The sequence below is a fragment of the Vipera berus genome, assembly GCF_964194415.1.
Source record: "Vipera berus genome assembly, chromosome: 4".
NCBI classification, from domain to species: domain Eukaryota; kingdom Metazoa; phylum Chordata; class Lepidosauria; order Squamata; family Viperidae; genus Vipera; species Vipera berus.
In genome coordinates, this window is record NC_138206.1 from 51,857,635 (window position 1) to 51,870,218 (window position 12,584).

Below are 12,584 nucleotides of genomic sequence, written 5' to 3' on the forward strand. Positions count from 1 at the left end.
TTGGCGGGATGATTTTGGAACAGAGGCCTGGGCTTTGCCCGTAAAAAGAAGATTTCTATTAACTGTTGTGATAGAAAGCTTTAGAGTGGAGGTCATGCTAGGGCAATCATAGGCAAACATTAAGTATATAATGGCCGCAATTTTGTTCGCTCTTCAACAACTCATACCAAAGTTTCAAAAGTAGCAATAGCACTTAGACTTATATACTGCTTCACAATGCTTTACAGCTCTCTCTAAACAGTTTACAGAGTCAGCATATTGCCCCCAAGAAACTGGATCCTCATTTTACCGACCTTGAAAGATGGAAGTCAATCTTGAGCCGGTGAGAACTGAATTGCCGAACTGCTGGCAATTGGCAGAATTAGCCTGCAGTGCTGCATTCTAACCACCGCACCACTGTGTAGTCTGAAAACACAGCCTATTTTGGCACTAGAGCATAACCTTTGCACAAACTTGTACAGGTAGTCCTCATCTTGTGACCACAATTGAGCCAAAATTTCTGTTGCTAAGTGAGACATTTGTTAAGTGAATTTTGCCCCATTTCATGACTTTTCTTACTATAATTGTTAAGTAAATCACTGCAGTTGTTAAGTTAGTAACATGGTTGCTAAGTGAATCCGGCTTCCCCATTGACCTTACTTGTCAGAAGGTTGCTAAAGATGATCACATGACCGGAGGACACCACAACTGTCATAAATATGAATCAGTTGCCAAAATGAATTTTCGATACGAGACCATGGGGATGCTGCAATGCTTGGAAGTGTGTAAAACGGTCATAAGTCTTTTTTTCAGTGCCGTTGTAACTTTGAATAGTCACTAAATGAACTGTTGTAAGTCAAGGACTAACTGTAATTTTGTGCCTTGGGCTGTGCAATGACCTGGATTCAGTTTGGAAGATCTACTTTATGATGAGTTGGAGTTCAGTGCCTGACTGCAACTCACTACATTTTTTCCCCTGGGATTATTTTTTCCTGTTTGGGGTATATAGTGTGGAATGGAAACAGGCACTGCAGCTTTAAAGAGTCATATGAAAATTATAAAAGATGGAAATAAAACCTGACACATCACTTCAGAGAGTTACAGAGTCCTAATTATTTCTATAATATTAATATTCTATAATAATACAAGGGACGCGGTGGCTCAGTGGGTTAGAACGCTGATCTTGTCGATCAGAAGATCAGCAGTTTGGCGGGTCGAATCTCGAGTGCCGCGTAGCAGAGTGAGCGCCTGTTACTCATCCCAGCTTCTGCCAACCTAGCAGTTTGAAAGCACGTAAAAATGCAAGTAGAAAAATAGGGACCGCTACGGTGGGAAGGTAACAGCGTTCCGTGTGCTTTTGGCGTCCAGTCATGCTGGCCACATGACCACAGAGATGTCCTCGGACAAGCGCTGGCTCTTCAGCTTGAAATGGAGATGAGCACCGGCCCCTAGAGTTGGAAATGACTAGCACGCATGTGCGGGGCAACCTTTACCTTTACCTTTTATAATAATACAATATTAGTTTATCTTGAAAAGCTCGACCAGCTGGAATATATTTGGTGCTCTGAATTAAAATACGGTACCTTGTAGCCTGTCATTAAACAACATGTTTAATGAAAGAACATCTGACCATTTTGCATGAGCTTTCAATTACTTCTTCCACTTGCTTTTGCTTTAAAGGAAAAAAAGCGGAGCAGTGAAATTGCCTACTACCGGTAGAAGCAGGTCAAGGGGCTGTAACCTTCTTATGCTATACTGTAAATGTGAATTAAGGTCTGCTTTGAATTTTGATTAAGAACTCACAGTTCAGAGATTATCAGCAAACCAAGATTAAAATGATTTTAATCCATTCTTGAAAAATATCAACATACGAAAAAAGTTAAAGTGTGTCATTGCAACATAGCATTTGTGGAAGACTTTCTTGAATCTTGACTTGATGGCTTTAGTTTTCATCTTCTTTTTGTTTACCTGAGAGTTACTGTCAGGCATTTGGATTCATTTCACTTATTTAAATATCCAATTCTTTTGGTGAATTACCAGTTTAACAGCAGTAGTAACAGAATATTCTTGATTGTGATTTCTCTCTAAAATATATTAGAGCTTAGCTACAGGTGAAACTCGAAAAATGAGAATATCATGCAAAAGTTCATTTATTTCAGTAATGCAACTTAAAAGGGGAAACTAATATATGAGATAGACTCATTACATGCAAAGCAAGATAGTTCAAGCCGTGATTTGTCATAATTGTGATGATTATGGCTTATAGCTCATGAAAACCCCAAATCCACAATCTCAGTAAATTAGAATATTGTGAAAAGGTGCAATATTCTAGGCTCAAAGTGTCCCACTCTAATCAGCTAGTTAAGCCATAACACCTGCAAAGGGTTCCTGAGCCTTTAAATGGTCTCTCAGTCTGGTTCAGTAGGAATCACAATCATGGGGAAGACTGCTGACCTGACAGTTGTGCAGAAAACCATCATTGACACCCGCCATAAGGAGGGAAAGCCTCAAAAGGTAATTGCAAAAGAAGTTGGATGTTCCCAAAGTGCTGTATCAAAGCACATTAATAGAAAGTTATGTGGAAGGGAAAAGTGTGGAAGAAAAAGGTGCACAAGCAGCAGGGATGACCGCAGCCTGGAGAGGATTGTCAGGAAAAGGCCATTCAAAAGTGTTGGGGACTTTCACAAGGAGTGGACTGAGGCTGGAGTCAGTGCATCAAGAGCCACCACACAGAGACGGATCCTGGACATGGGCTTCAAATGTCGTATTCCTCTTGTCAAGCCGCTCCTGAACAACAAACAACGTCAGAAGTGTCTTACCTGGGCTAAAGAAAAACAGACCTGGTCTGTTGATCAGTGGTCCAAATTCCTCTTTTCTGATGAGAGCAACTTTTGCATCTCATTTGGAAACCAAGGACCCAGAGTCTGGAGGAAGAATGGAGAGGCACACACTGCAAGATGCTTGAAGCCCAGTGTGAAGTTTCCACAGTCTGTGTTGATTTGGGGAGCCATGTCATCTGTTAATGTTGGTCCACTGTGCTTCATTAAGTCCAGGGTCAACGCAGCCGTCTACCAGGAAATTTTGGAGCACATCATGCTTCCTTCCGCAGACGACCTTTATGGGGATACTGACTTCATTTTCCAGCAGGACTTGGCACCTGCCCACACTGCCCAAAGCACCAAAACCTGGTTCAATGACCGTGGGATTACTGTGCTTGATTGGCCAGCAAACTCGCCTGACCTGAACCACATAGAAAATCTATGGGGCATTGCCAAGAGAAAGATGAGAGACATGAGACCGAACAATGCAGAAGAGCTGAAGGCCGCTATTGAAGCATCCTGCTCTTCCATAACACCTCAGCAGTGCCACAGGCTGATACCTTCCATGCCACGCCGCATTGAGGCAGCAATTGCTGCAAAAGGGGCCCCAACCAAGTACTGAGTACATATGCATGCTTATACTTTTCAGAGGTCCGATATTGTTCTATGTATACTCCTTGTTTTATTGATTGCATGTAATATTCTAATTTTCTGATATTGTGGATTTGGGGTTTTCATGAGCTGTAAGCCATAATCATCACAATTATGACAAATCACAGCTTGAACTATCTTGCTTTGCATGTAATGAGCCTATCTCAAAGATTAGTTTCCCCTTTTAAGTTGCATTATTGAAATAAATGAACTTTTGCACGATATTCTAATTTTTCGAGTTTCACCTGTATTTTGAGGAATTAAAACTTTCTAATAATTCATGTCCTTATGCTATGTGCCTTGAAATAATTCCATGGGTTTAAATATTTTAAAAATCTGTCAAGCTTTGAATCTTAAAAAATTTAAAATTTTTAACTAGTATGGACTTCAACTCCCAGAATTTCCCAGCCAATCTGAGAATCTTGGTGGGTAAAGTCTCTAAAAATTAGAATGCTGCAAGCCATATGTCTTTGAAAAAATGAATGTATGAAGTCAAATTAATTTTTTACCAAATGTTTCTCCTATTCCATTGCCTCAGCTGTCATGGAATATCAGCAGCACAAGACTGAATGCAAATGTTAGCCTTTGATATGTGCATTTCTGTATGGCTACGTAAGAGAAAAACAATTCAGCTGGTAAGAAAGTCTCTGCCATCACAAACTCAACTAAGCAGTTGCTAACGATAAGGTCAATATTGTGTAGTGGGTCCGATGCAAGGAAGAGACGCCAGCTGGTGTGTGAGTTCAGCTCTTTATTGGAGGGGGGTAGTGAACTGGGGAATGAGGGTTACCTGGCCTCCTTAAATACCTAGCCAGGTAAGCGAACAGCCAATGGGGTTGGCCCTAGGTTTCCCGCCGAAACTGGGTTTCCTGCCAAAACCGTTCAGGCCAACGCCCCCTGGTGGCTGTTGCTATGCAGGTGCCTGCATACATAACAGTCAAGGCTGCTTTCTGCAGTCCTGGAAAAATCATTCTACTCACTGCTTGCCTTTTTGCCACGAAACATTTTACAAAATAAATGGAATTGTTAGTTTAGTTTAAGGGTTATACAACTCCATCTTGAGATAATTATCAGAAGACCTCTTTAAACAATTACATTGTTTACTTTGCCTCTTTGTACAAAAACCTGCAGATCAGATTCTCTATTGTTTCGTTGAAATTCTAGTCTTTTGAGTTAAATGAAAAACTGCCTTATATGAATTTGACATTTGTCTATATATTGCATGTACATAATTATATATTATTTTAAATAGCCAAATATTTAGGATATTTATATAATTTTCAATGTCTTATATTCATATTTAAATTTAATAGATTAGTTTGCTCCAAGTTTCTCCATAGGTTTCTTGCTTTTCCTTTATATAACGAACAACATTTGTCTTCATTTTTCAAAAGTTATTTTTCAGGCAATCACATTTCCCTCTAAATAAGGCATAGGAAAGAACATTAAAAAAGAAGTAAGGATAGACAAACCATACATATTCTGTCAATGGTATTTTAGGAAAAAATGTCTAAAATAAAGTTCACCCTTATAAAAGAACAACAACCAAAAAACCAGTTATATTATGTATAAAGATCTTGGAAGAATCTTCTTGAGACAATTTGTAATAGTCTTCCTTTTTAAAAATTACCTTTATCTTCATTTATTTATGGATAAATGAAGGGGGAGGGCGTTCTCTGTGGGCGCGCCAGAACTGTGGAACCGCTTGCCGGTTGAGCTCCGGATGGCCCCCGACCTTCGCTCCTTGCGGCGGGATCTAAAAACTTACTTATTTGAGCAATCCAGCCTGGTTTGATGGGGTTGGGGTTGGGGTTTTAACATGGTTTTTAATTATTGTATATATCGGGCATAATATTTAATTGTTTTTTAACTTTTGTACTTTGTCTTTTAATACTTATTGCCCTGTACGCCGCCCTGAGTCCTTCGGGAGAAGGGCGGTATAAAAATTTAATAAATATAAATATAAGTATAACAAATATTGGAATCCTTGTGAAGCCCAACTGTTTTTATTTCTAAAGCAAATAAAGTTATATGTAGAGACATTTACATATAGTATGAACAACTCTGGCAATATATACTGTAAGTGCAGGAAGCTACATATCAGAACAACAGTTCAGTTGCTATGGAGTTTGGATACTTGCAAAAATGAATTTGCCTTTTTGGTTTGTTTGGCACTGTTTGCATAACTATATAAAACACAGAGAGAAACATAATTTTTTTAAAGTTTTTTTTTAAAAGGAAACTTTATCTCAAGCTTTAAAAGATTCCTATCAACTACACTCCTTTATCTATGTAGCTTTCTTAGCAACATTATGGAAATACAGATTTTACAGATCGACCAGCTAACATCTGCTATGTGCAACTAGTTGCTAAGACACATGAAACATGGAAGAGATTCCAATATATCAAGGCAATAATTTTATTAGTCCAATTCAAATTTTTAAAAAAGCCAGAACTGCACTGGACAAGTTATTAAATTAAACAGAATGAAAAAAGGAAAGAAAGGTAGACACTTAAATAATGCTTGAAGTGAATGTGAAGTAGATCACAAGGCAAGTAGAAATTCTCATATTATATCAGAATACTCTGGACAACCATTGGAAAGAAAGCAATGCACTGATTGATCTGCTGTTTACTTTTTCTCCTGAAATTAGCCTAGATATATTTTATATAATGACATGATACAATTTCATGTAACCAACTATTTTTTAAGAGTTGTACTATTAGTATTTTTAAAACAATAATAAATCAAGAAAGCTCATCGCTCAAAATATATCATTACTTTTTTGTTTATGAAGTTTGAGGTAGAAAGTAATTACAAAGAAACACCCTCATTTATACTGTTTAGGCCAAGGGTGTCAAACTTGCAACGTCACGTGATGTGTCGCAATGTATCACGACTTTTTTCCATTGCCGGCAATAGGGTGGGCGTGGTTTCGGCATGACACATCCGGCATGCAGGCCGGCAGTTTGACACCCCTGGTTTAGGCCAATGCAAAGCAATTCAATTCAATTCACCTGCATGAAGAGGTTTACACTATGGAGATGATGAAATGACTCCATAGTATAAACTATGGAGGTCATTTATTCAAGAGAAGAAATGACATGATTAGCCCTATTGCTTAATCAACAAAGTTAGTACCCAGAACAGGCTTCTGAGTATGTTTTTAAAACAAGAAGCCTATGGTTGCTCAAAGTTATTTCCCAGTTTAGTTTAAATAAACATGCTGTTTCATTATCAACCAACAGGAGAGTTTCCCTATTCCTACCTGGGCATCTTGTAAGAAAAATATCCAACTTTACTATTTGTACTTTGCATCAAAACAATTCTACATTCAGAATTTTTTTCAATGCACTTTTGAAACGCATTTTTTGGGGTGTTGTTGTATTTTAAATAATTTTGAATAAAAATTTAGAAAAGAAAAACAATTCTACAGATGGCATCAAAAAGATATAAGAATAGCTATAAACAGCCACAATCTACTGAATCCAATGGAACTAATCTCTCTGTATCAGAGGAGCTTGATTGGCATTTGCACTTCATGCGGAATCAAAGAAGCAGTTTCTTAGAGATCAAATGCACAGCACATTTCTAAGAGACAAAAAAACTTTCCTTGCTTCTTTGGGAAAAATATTTGATCTGAACTGACGGGCATCACCATGAATAGCAAAAAGATTAGTTGCTTTTCTTGAGCTCTACCTTGTCAAAGAAATAACTGATCATGTGTTGTCAGCGGTTGTGAACTTTTCTCACAGTAATGGACTGAAACAATGAATATTCAAAGTGTTTATTCAAGAAGCAGAAACTGAATGTAATGACTTCATTTACACAGAAATAAGATGTTTGAATTTATGCTTCAGCATTTTCTTACTATAAAAGACAAAGTAACAAAATAAAGATATGTATTTAATAGTTTAATGAAGAGAAGGGTGAGGGGTGACATGATAGCAGTGTTCCAATATCTCAGGGGCTGCCACAAAGAAGAGGGAGCCAAGCTGTTCTCCAAAGCGCCTGAAGGCAGGACAAGAAGCAATGGATGGAAACTAGTCAAGGAGAGAAGCAACCTAGAACTAAGGAGAAACTTCCTGACAGTTAGAACAACTAAGCAGTGGAACAACCTGCCTCCAGAAGTGGTGAATGCTCCAACACTGGAAGTTTTTAAGAAGAGACTGGACAGCCATTTGTCCGAAATGGTATAGGGTTTCCTGCCTTAGCAGGGGGTTGGACTAGATGACCTCCAAGGTCCCTTCCAACTTATTATTATTATTATTATTATTATTATTATTATTATTATTATTATTATTATTATTATTATTATTATTATTATTATTATTGAAACTGCTGCTGTAGAACTTACATCCAAATTATGAGTAGTTTATAATATGGAAAACATAAAGGTCCCGGGTAAGATCAAAATATGACACTTTTATGCAAGATATAAAGATATAAATCAGTATATCTTTATGTATTGTTGAAACATAAACTGACTGACTTTCCGAAATCAAATCTTGGCACCATATTGTGGAAATTGAGGAACGTATTAATTTATCATGTAGCAACAGTAAGGAGTGCCAGTTCATTACTAGTAGTTCTTGAAAAAACAATTGAAAATAAAAAAAACCCTGCATCATTATTTTTTAACTAAATCTACAGTGTTTCTGGAATATTGTGCTTACATTTTTCATCTCAAAATACATTGTGTAAAACTATAAAAGATAAAAAAAGAATGAACAGTATATTTCCAAACTGAATATAACTTTTAAACAATATTGCTGTAGGCTTTGAAATGAAATCTATTGGTGACTGGTTCAGCAGATAAAGAGGAAAAAAACCCTTCTGAGCACAGTTCATTGTCACAAGATGTAATGCAGCTATTAGCTTAGAGAGTTTTGTAATGGAAATTAGATGCATTTTTTACATCAGGATCCATCAATTAAGGGATCTTTTTAATGCCAACTGACCTACTTTACAGACTAAAATACAATTATCATTTGTTAATCATGCTTTGTAATAAACTCTGTGTGTGTGTGTGTGTGTGCGTGTGCGTGTGCGCGTGTGCATGTGTAGTAGAAGTAAAGTTTACACACTGTAAAAAAACCTTCAGACTGATCAAGAAGCAGAAGGGAATTAACTTAAAACTGAAAAAAGTAAGCCATACATATTTAAATATTTTACACATTTGTGCATTCCTGGATATTTCTAGAAAAAAACAACAGTGGAAGTTGTCTTTAAACCCTGTGGCATGAGGATTATGAGTGCTGAAATCACCGATCCAGAAAAGTCTGAGTCAATATGCATAAAGTTAGCATATATCAGCACAGATGTGCATAGTTCATGCCCATGAGATAAGAAGGAATAATAGGACAGCATAACAGATATCTTGAATGTTAAGGTGGAGTGGATGGTTAGCGGTATTATCTGTTTTCATTCAATCATGTACTAATGTGCATAATGCATTACAAGAGCGTAGTCAAGTATTCAGCATCCTGTGAATAGGCTTAATCAGTCCTCTGTGATTTTTAGTAATCAACTAATACATATCATTCAAGTGCATTAATCCGGGGAGGGTGGATGCATTTTTCTTGAAGTAAAATGTCTGAAAATAGAATTGTGCCATGAATTTCAAAATGCTTTTGCCATCAGAATCAACTATTATAAAGCACACTGATAGACATATTGTTCCATGTAATGCACGTATAAGAGGCAGAATGCTAAAAATAAAGAGCAGAGTTCTCTGCCCAAAGTAGTCACTTTCACTAGCATAAATAACTCATATTATTATATTATATTATTATAACTCATTATATTATTTGGATATATATTTTGAGCAAAATTCTTGCCTTTTTAGACTGGACATTGTACCTGCGATTTACAAGTAGAAAATACAATAATTGTTGAATGGAGTATACGATTCCTTAAATCATATAGAAAGGGGTGATCATGGGATTAAAAAAGGCAGAGATTTATACTTAAAGGAAAAAAAAACTTTCAGTTTGGATCAGTGTAATTATGGTGGCAATAAAACAAACTGCTTCCCAAGGAAACGTTTGATTATAATAATATGAGAATGATATGGGAAAAATACATTTACTACAAATAGGAATTAAAAAATAATTTCCATATTCTATCAGGAATGAAACTGATTCAGTCAGGAACAATATTCCACTTAGTTTTTTAAATGTGCAAGGTATCCAAATTAGAAGAGACGCTTGTTCACTTTATACATTTTATCAATTAAATGGAACTCATGATTGTTTACCAGCTCCAGATTTTCCATTTGGAGAAGGAGGGTGTTTTTTATAAAAGAGTAATAAAAATGCCCTAGATCTCCTGTCAATATTATACAGAAAAAAATTACCAGATCGAAGCTGGTTTGCGGTTTCCCTATCAATAAATTCTATACATTTTATTGGTTACTTACAAGCAGTATGTCAAAGAAGGGGAACGTAATTTATATTTCTGTATGAATATTTATTGTTTTAAACAGAGATAACTATGTTAAAGTAGAAGATTCTTTTCAGGCAGTACTGCAGAAACCCACAGTGCTTACAAAAAGCAACGTAAGTTCAAATACTGGATCAGTTTCTATTACCTGATTTTCTGGCTCAATTTTGTTACATTTACTTAGTCTTCATTTCTTTGAAATTGCTGGATGAATATTTTGGCAGCACAGAAATGTTTGAACTCCTCTAAAAGTATATTTTTTGTGGCATAAAGGTCCCAACAAATAAATTTTTATTAAATATCTCTGTGTTTATTCAAAATTGCCTTGATAAACAGAAAACATTAATTTTGTCTGATCAAATTCAGTAATAATTTTATTGTTTGAGACATTTTTAAAAAATTAAGAAGTCACTTTCCTGTATTATAGGAAATATAACAGTATTTCCTATATAATAATCATTAATGAATATTGATAGACCTCCTGCCCTACTTTGCACCTCCTCTCATCTGTGGACTAATGAAACAACAAGTGACCAAACTCATCCATTTAGGGCAAGGGTGTCAAACTGCTGGCCAGTAGGCTGGTTGCATCATTCGGAGGCCGTGCCCACCCCAGCTCCAACAATGAAAAAAAAAGTCGCGACATGTCATGACATGTCACATGACGTGGCAAGTTTGACACCTGTGATTTAGGGGGTGGAACTGACCCTCCATGCTGAACAATTATCAACAATTTGTGTGGAAGGTTATAGGGAAAGTGATTAGGTAGCAATTGTAGAGGATCTTGGAGGAAATAGATTATCTGGATGTATTCAGCTGAATTTCATGTTAGACTATAGTACAGAGACTGTTAGTCATGCTTGCTTATAACCTTTGCTGTAGAGAATGGTGCATCCATCTTTGAGTTCCTTGACCTCTTACCAGTTTTGGGTACCATTGACTATAACTGTCTTCTGGACTAGCTGCAGAGGTTGAGAATGTGAGGTATTCTATTGCTGCCATTCACCACCTTTCTAAGTGGCTGCTGTCAGTCAGTGTTGACAGGTGTAGAATTGAACTGACATCCCTACACTTGTGGAATGTCTCAGGGCTCAATATTCTCATCACTTCTTTTAAGATCTACATGAAACCACACCTTATGGACCTCTTGGATTTGCAGCTACTGCTTGAAGAGCAGGTGGCAGCTGTGACTGGGAGACCCTCTGCACAGGTTTATCTTGTGCACCAATTACACTTTTTCCTCAAGTGGAAGGCCTCTTAGATAGTTACTTAGGCCTTGATTACCTCACAGATTTGATTATGCTTTCTACATGGGTATTATTTGATTATTGCATTGCACTCAATATGGGCCTGGCCTTGGAGACCATCAAGAGGCTACAGCTGGTTCAAAATGCAGCAGTGTGAGAAGTAATGGCACTTTTGCTTATGTTCATGTGTCACTGATGCTATGGAAGCTGAATTAGTTGCCATTCAGTTTCCAGGCACAATTCAAGGATTACAGATACTTGTAAACCACCCAGAGTTGCTGGGATTATTATTAGTATTATCCATGACATAAAACCTGGTACCTGAGATTCCATTTATGTCCAGGACAGGCACCTATTAAATGTTGTCATCTTGTGGGACTGGGGAAATGTATCATCTCCGTTGTGATCCCCACTTTCTGGGACAGCATCCCCCCCAGACATACAGACCACAACCTCTGTCTTGGGATTCTGGAAAGCTTGTAAGACCTGGCTCTCGGCCAAAGCCTGGGGTTTGTGGAGTTCCTGTTGTATAGTTATGGTTGTCTTAGTCTGGGTTTTCTGTTTTGTGTTTTTAACTATTTTTTACTATTTTTGTAAACTCCAGAGACTGCTGGGATGGGAAGTCCTAAAATATAAATAATGCAACAATAATTAAAGCCTATCCCGGCCCTGAGAAGCTCACAATCGGTGAATAAAAATGCTAAATCAACTCTAGACAACTGGGTGTCTGAGGAACCAACCATAATAATAAAACAAGTCTTGGAATCACTGAACTAATCTAATTTAAGATACCATTAGAACGTATTAAAAATGATTGCTAATGGGGATAGGTGGGTATATAGACACACATATATGTGAAGAAAGTTTCATGTATTTATATGATAAATATTTATGATTTCTGAAATGAAGACATTGATACTCCAGTCCCCAAAAATCTTTTTATTTATTTATAAACCACATACAGCAAAGAATAATGAACAGCAAAGGGATGCAAAATAGGTGATATTATTCCAAAAGTAAAAATGAAATGCTTTGGGGTGATTAGTAGTCTATGAGTCATATGGGAAGACTGAATTTGTTTTTTTATTTTCTCTGGAGTAAAAAGAAGAAAATCAGACTGTAAATTAAAATAGTTGTCTTTTCACAAGTGGGCATCAAGGTTTGTTTTTGCCTTTTATTGTGATATCTCTTACAGGGAAAATTGCATTTATTCAAGCCATGGTTTCTTTTCTAAGAGTCCGTCTCTGATGACAAGTAAGGATATTTGTGAAAGATGTACGCCCTTTAGTTCTTGATCTTTTCTTTAATTTCTTCTGATGTTTGAGTGAAATTCCAAGTTCCTCCATTATGGCATTAAAGGAAAGACACTGATAAAAGATAGGAGAGAAAAATTTATTGAAGTTAACAACAGATTTCCACAGTGTATTTATTAGAATTTAAACC

General features: G+C 36.8%; 1 protein-coding gene across 2 annotated transcripts in view; it reads right to left on the reverse strand.

Annotated features, from left to right (window-relative positions):
• Positions 1-12,076: 12,076 nt before the first annotated feature.
• The window catches only part of GRIK1 (glutamate ionotropic receptor kainate type subunit 1), a 159,448-nt gene continuing 158,940 nt past the window's right edge, over positions 12,077-12,584 (reverse strand). For both annotated transcript variants that reach the window (XM_081326438.1, XM_081326437.1), the window contains one exon: positions 12,077-12,508. In XM_081326438.1, coding sequence (XP_081182564.1) covers positions 12,353-12,508 — 156 coding nt within the window. In that variant the 3' untranslated portion in view covers positions 12,077-12,352. The remainder of the gene's footprint in view (positions 12,509-12,584) is intronic.